Below are 6,000 nucleotides of genomic sequence, written 5' to 3'. Positions count from 1 at the left end.
AATAAAAACAAAAGTACTAATACAAAATCTAATGTAATAATAATGTCATATAAAAATAATATAAAATAATCATATATATAATTTATTATTATTATAATACAAACTAATATGACATAATAATACATATAATGTAATATAATTATAATCTAATAAAATACTATAATGTAATATGATAATAATAGCATATAATGTAAGATAAGAATAGTAATAATAATGAATGTAATAAATAATATAATTAAATAATATAATGCAATATAATAATAATAGCAATAATAAGAACAACAACATTATTATTATTGCATATAATGTAATATAACAACTATAATGTAATCTAATAGCATATAATGTAACATAATAAATCATGCAGTATTTGGTGCTCGCCCCCAGCAGCAGGTTGCAGCATTGTAGCCTCCGTGCAACCAGTGGAGGCGCCGCAGACACAGCAGTGCAGGTGACCGTTCCTCAGGGATTCCAGCAGGGGGCGCCAGTGCGGGTCCCATTATCCAGACGGAAGGGGAAGAGGCAGGCGGCAGGCGGCGCAGGCAGTGCAGCGCTGACAGGGGAGGATTGTGCCGCAGCTGCAGTCTCCTCCGCAGATCTCACTGCTGCTCTCTGATCTCTTTCACTCCCTGAATAATCCTCTGGATCGCCTGGATCTCTGCTATGTCCTGCAATGGATCCTGCACTGGGGGGTGATCCTGAGCCTGTGAGCTGCCTGCAGAAGGCTTTGTAGCTGGGGGTCTTGCACAGCCCATCCCTTTCCTTGGCTTCTCTTCTCCTGTGAATACAAAGATTGCAAATAGGAGACTCTTATCCTACAAGGGGGGGATCTGCTGCCGATCTAGAGGGATCCCGCCTGCTGCCGATCTGCTGGATTTACCTCGCTTCTGTGCTTGGTATCTGGATTGATCCCATCCTGAAAAATGGAGGCTGTGATAGAGAAGGAGTGCAGCGCCCTGGGGGGTCTGTTCCAGACCATTATCAGTGACATGAAGGTAAGAGGATGAGCAGAGCCGGGGGATGGAGCACTATCTGTGCCGGGTCCTGGAGATGCAGAAATCTGCCCGATCTCATTGATGACGGTCGGCTGCTCTGACAATCGGACTGGCTGCAAATTGTGCAGGAAAAAAGCTTCACATCATAGACAGATATTTGCCAAGTTTGGGGTAAAGCTTTGTGTGTAGTCGGGTCGGGCATGACACCTGATGTTTTCTGACACCGACCTAATCTCCCATCTAACCACTGATACTATTGGGGTCCTGTGCACCAGGGGGGCAGTTCTCAGCAATTCTTCCCATCGTGGCACCCAATACTAGGCATGGGGGCTGCCCATTGTGTCTGTGCTGCCAGCTCCACACTAACAGCTGATCAAATTCTCCCCTGGGGGGCAGTAAACAGGTGTGGAGACTGCAGGTGTGCACAGATGGGGGTCTCCCGCCTTAGAGGGGGCTCTTTTCCTGCATTTCATCTCCTTTATATTATTATTTTGTTTATTTTTTTTTTTTTGGGGGGGGTCACCTTGATTTTGGCCTCTGACTGCTATGTGGATTACCACATTTAACCCCTTAGGTGCTGACGCCTTGTGCTGTATCTAGGTGAGAGGCTGGCACCTGACCGCCAATCCCCGGTTATTTGTCGCCCCCTCCCCATGTGACTCCACGTATGGGGGGCTGGACTGGATTCATGTTGCTATGGAGTGAGGAATCTGCAGCATTGGTAATAAAGGGTCGTATAGAAGGTAGCCCTATAGAGGGTGGTCGGCACGGCGCCGGTCTCCAGAGATAGCTTACACATTATAGGTCTTTTTATTTTTTGTTATTCTGCATTTTAGCGTTACTCGGCTGATCTGTAGCTAAATCCTCTGTGTCGATCTCTGTGTACAGGACACAAGTGTTGTCAGCAGTGCGCTCCGCCATAGGTCACACCAGAGAACCTGTCACCAAACTATGTGCTCTAGAGATCCCAACCCTGGATATTCCTCTGCTGTGTGCACCTTGCTAAGAACTGAAGCATTCCGCTCTTTTCCTTTGTTGGGCTGATGTATTAGGCGCTGTTCACACCTGTGCTTCATTGTTTCTGGTTTTACGTCACTTGTTGGTGAACAGAATTCCATTTTATGATGCAGTATTACAGCTGATCGGAAAAAAAGGTTTATAGCAAATATTTAATATTTGTCTACCCTTCTCTCTCTGCTTACCATTCTCTGTCTATCCTTCTCTCTCTACTTACCCTTCCCCCTCTCTGCCTATCCCCCTCTGTGCCTATCCCGCTCTCTCTCTGTCTGCCTATCCTTTCTCTCTGTCTGCTTATCCTCTCTTTCTTTCTCTCTCTCTCTCTGCCTATCATTCTCTCTTTCACTGTCTGCCTATCCTTCTCTCTCTGCCTATTCCACTCTCTCTCTGCCTATCCCACTCTCTCTCTGCCTATCCCACTCTCTCTCTGCCTATCCCACTCTCTCTCTGCCTATCCCACTCTCTCTCTGCCTATCCCACTCTCTGCCTATCCCACTCTCTCTCTGTCTGCCTATCCTTCTCTCTCTGTCTGCCTATCCTTCTCTCTCTGTCTGCCTATCCTTCTCTCTCTGTCTGCCTATCCTTCTCTCTCTGTCTGCCTATCCTTCTCTCTCTGTCTGCCTATCCTTCTCTCTCTGTCTGCCTATCCTTCTCTCTCTGTCTGCCTATCCTTCTCTCTCTGTCTGCCTATCCTTCTCTCTCTGTCTGCCTATCCTTCTCTCTCTGTCTGCCTATCCTTCTCTCTCTGTCTGCCTATCCTTCTCTCTCTCTCTCTGCCTATCCTCTCTCTCTCTGCCTATCCTCTCTCTCTCTCTGCCTATCCTTCTCTCTCTCTCTCTGCCTATCCTTCTCTCTCTCTCTCTGCCTATCCTTCTCTCTCTCTGCCTATCCTTCTCTCTCTCTCTGCCTATCCTCTCTGTCTGCCTATCCTTCTCTCTCTCTCTGCCTATCCTTCTCTCTCTGCCTATCCTTCTCTCTCTCTCTCTGCCTATCCTTCTCTCTCTGTCTGCCTACCCTTCTCTCTCTGTCTGCCTACCCTTCTCTCTCTGTCTGCCTACCCTTCTCTCTCTGTCTGCCTACCCTTCTCTCTCTGTCTGCCTATCCTTCTCTCTCTGTCTGCCTATCCTTCTCTCTCTGTCTGCCTATCCTTCTCTCTCTGTCTGCCTATCCTTCTCTCTCTGTCTGCCTATCCTTCTCTCTCTGTCTGCCTATCCTTCTCTCTCTGTCTGCCTATCCTTCTCTCTCTGTCTGCCTATCCTTCTCTCTCTGTCTGCCTGTCCTTCTCTCTCTGTCTGCCTATCCTTCTCTCTGTCTGCCTATCCTTCTCTCTCTGTCTGCCTATCCTTCTCTCTGCCTATCCTTCTCTCTCTCTCTGCCTATCCTTCTCTCTCTCTCTGCCTATCCTTCTCTCTCTCTCTGCCTATCCTTCTCTCTCTCTCTGCCTATCCTTCTCTCTCTCTCTGCCTATCCTTCTCTCTCTCTCTGCCTATCCTTCTCTCTCTCTCTCTGCCTATCCTTCTCTCTCTCTCTGCCTATCCTTCTCTCTCTCTCTCTGCCTATCCTCTCTCTGTCTGCCTATCCTTCTCTCTCTCTCTGCCTATCCTTCTCTCTCTCTCTGCCTATCCTTCTCTCTCTCTCTGCCTATCCTTCTCTCTCTGCCTATCCTTCTCTCTCCGCCTATCCTTCTCTCTCTGCCTATCCTTCTCTCTCTGCCTATCCTTCTCTCTCTGCCTATCCTCTCTCTCTCTCTGCCTATCCTCTCTCTCTCTGCCTATCCTTCTCTCTCTGCCTATCCTTCTCTCTCTCTCTGCCTATCCTTCTCTCTCTCTCTGCCTATCCTTCTCTCTCTCTCTGCCTATCCTTCTCTCTCTCTCTGCCTATCCTTCTCTCTCTCTGCCTATCCTTCTCTCTCTCTGCCTATCCTTCTCTCTCTCTCTCTGCCTATCCTTCTCTCTCTCTCTGCCTATCCTTCTCTCTCTGCCTATCCTTCTCTCTCTGCCTATCCTTCTCTCTCTGCCTATCCTTCTCTCTCTGCCTATCCTTCTCTCTCTCTCTGCCTATCCTTCTCTCTCTCTCTGCCTATCCTTCTCTCTCTCTCTGCCTATCCTTCTCTCTCTCTCTGCCTATCCTTCTCTCTCTCTCTCTGCCTATCCTTCTCTCTCTCTCTGCCTATCCTTCTCTCTCTCTCTGCCTATCCTTCTCTCTCTCTCTCTCTCTGCCTATCCTTCTCTCTCTCTCTCTGCCTATCCTTCTCTCTGTCTGCCTATCCTTCTCTCTCTCTCTGCCTATCCTTCTTTCTCTCTCTGCCTATCCTTCTCTCTCTCTCTCTCTCTCTCTGCCTATCCTTCTCTCTCTCTCTCTGCCTATCCTTCTCTCTCTCTGCCTATCCTTCTCTCTCTCTCTCTCTCTGCCTATCCTTCTCTCTCTCTCTCTGCCTATCCTTCTCTCTCTCTCTCTCTGCCTATCCTTCTCTCTCTCTCTCTCTCTGCCTATCCTTCTCTCTCTCTCTCTCTGCCTATCCTTCTCTCTCTCTCTCTCTCTCTCTCTCTGCCTATCCTTCTCTCTCTCTCTCTGCCTATCCTTCTCTCTCTCTCTCTCTGCCTATCCTTCTCTCTCTCTCTCTCTCTCTGCCTATCCTCTCTCTCTCTCTGCCTATCCTTCTCTCTCTCTCTCTGCCTATCCTTCTCTCTCTCTCTCTGCCTATCCTTCTCTCTCTCTCTCTCTCTCTCTCTCTCTCTGCCTATCCTTCTCTCTCTCTATCTATTCTTCCTCTGTCCCTATCCTCTCTCTGTGCCTATCCTCTCTCTGTCGGTATCCTTATATCTCTCTACCTATCCTCCACTTTCTCTGATTATCCTCTCTCTCTGCCTATCCACTCTCTCTCCATCTATTATCTATCTATTTATCTATTATCTATCTAGCTATCTATTATCTATGTATTATCTATCTATTTATCTATCTTTCTCCTGTTCAGTGTAAGTACCTGGATTAGGGAGTATTTTACATCACTTTGCTAAAAATTGGATTAGGAGATAATAGTCTGCTTGGATAATATGAACTCCTTGGTGACGTTAAATATCCGTGCATTTTTAATGTTTGCAAGATTCTTAATTCATAAAACATTCCTGTAGTAGCCTTGTGAATAAAGGCCCCGTCTCACTAAGCGATTTACCAACGATCACGACCAGCGATATAACCTGGCCGTGATCGTTGGTAAGTCGCTGTGTGGTCGCTGGGGAGCTGTCACACAGACAGCTCTCCCCAGCGACCAACGATCAGGGGAACGACTTCGGCATCGTTGAAACTGTCTTCAACGATGCCGAAGTCCCCCTGCAGCACCCGGGTAACCAGGGTAAACATCGGGTTACTAAGCGCAGGGCCGCGCTTAGTAACCCGATGTTTACCCTGGTTACCAAAAAAAACAAACACTACATACTCGCCTTTCGGTGTCCAGGTCCCTTGCCGTCTGCTTCCTGCTCTGACTGAGCCGCCGTACTGTGAGAGCAGAGCGCAGCGGTGACGTCACTGCTGCGCTCTCACTTCTCACTGTACGGCCGGGAGTCAGTGAGAGCAGGAAGCAGACGGCAAGGGACCTGGACACCGAAAGGCGAGTATGTAGTGTTTGTTTTTTTTGGTAACCAGGGTAAACATCGGGTTACTAAGCGCGGCCCTGCGCTTAGTAACCCGATGTTTACCCTGGTTACCAGTGAAGACATCGCTGGATCGGTGTCACACACACCGATTCAGCGATGTCAGCGGGGCCTCAACGACCAAAAAAAGGTCCAGGCCATTCTGACACGACCAGCGATCTCGCAGCAGGGGCCTGATCGCTGGTACGTGTCACACATAGCGAGATCGCTATGGAGGTCGCTGTTGCGTCACAAAACTTGTGACTCAGCAGCGATCTCGCTAGCGATCTCGCTATGTGAGACGGGGCCTTTATGGATTCCTGATTGATCCTCTCCTCTGTGTACATTTTCTTCATGTT

General features: G+C 48.1%; 1 protein-coding gene across 5 annotated transcripts in view; it reads left to right on the top strand.

Moving 5' to 3' along the window:
* The first annotated feature begins 492 nt into the window (after positions 1–492).
* MTSS1 (MTSS I-BAR domain containing 1) overlaps positions 493–6,000 on the top strand; it is a 138,756-nt gene continuing 133,248 nt past the window's right edge. For 2 of the 5 annotated variants that reach the window (XM_077271197.1, XM_077271196.1), the window contains exon 1: positions 493–995. In XM_077271197.1, coding sequence (XP_077127312.1) covers positions 924–995 — 72 coding nt within the window. In that variant the 5' untranslated portion in view covers positions 493–923. The remainder of the gene's footprint in view (positions 996–6,000) is intronic. The other 3 variants (XM_077271200.1, XM_077271199.1, XM_077271195.1) reach the window with 2 other exon arrangements.

The sequence above is a fragment of the Ranitomeya variabilis genome, chromosome 6 (genome assembly GCF_051348905.1).
Source record: "Ranitomeya variabilis isolate aRanVar5 chromosome 6, aRanVar5.hap1, whole genome shotgun sequence".
NCBI lineage: Eukaryota > Metazoa > Chordata > Amphibia > Anura > Dendrobatidae > Ranitomeya > Ranitomeya variabilis.
The sequence above is the reverse complement of the archived record's forward strand: the minus strand, read 5'-3'. Positions and strand labels throughout refer to the sequence as shown.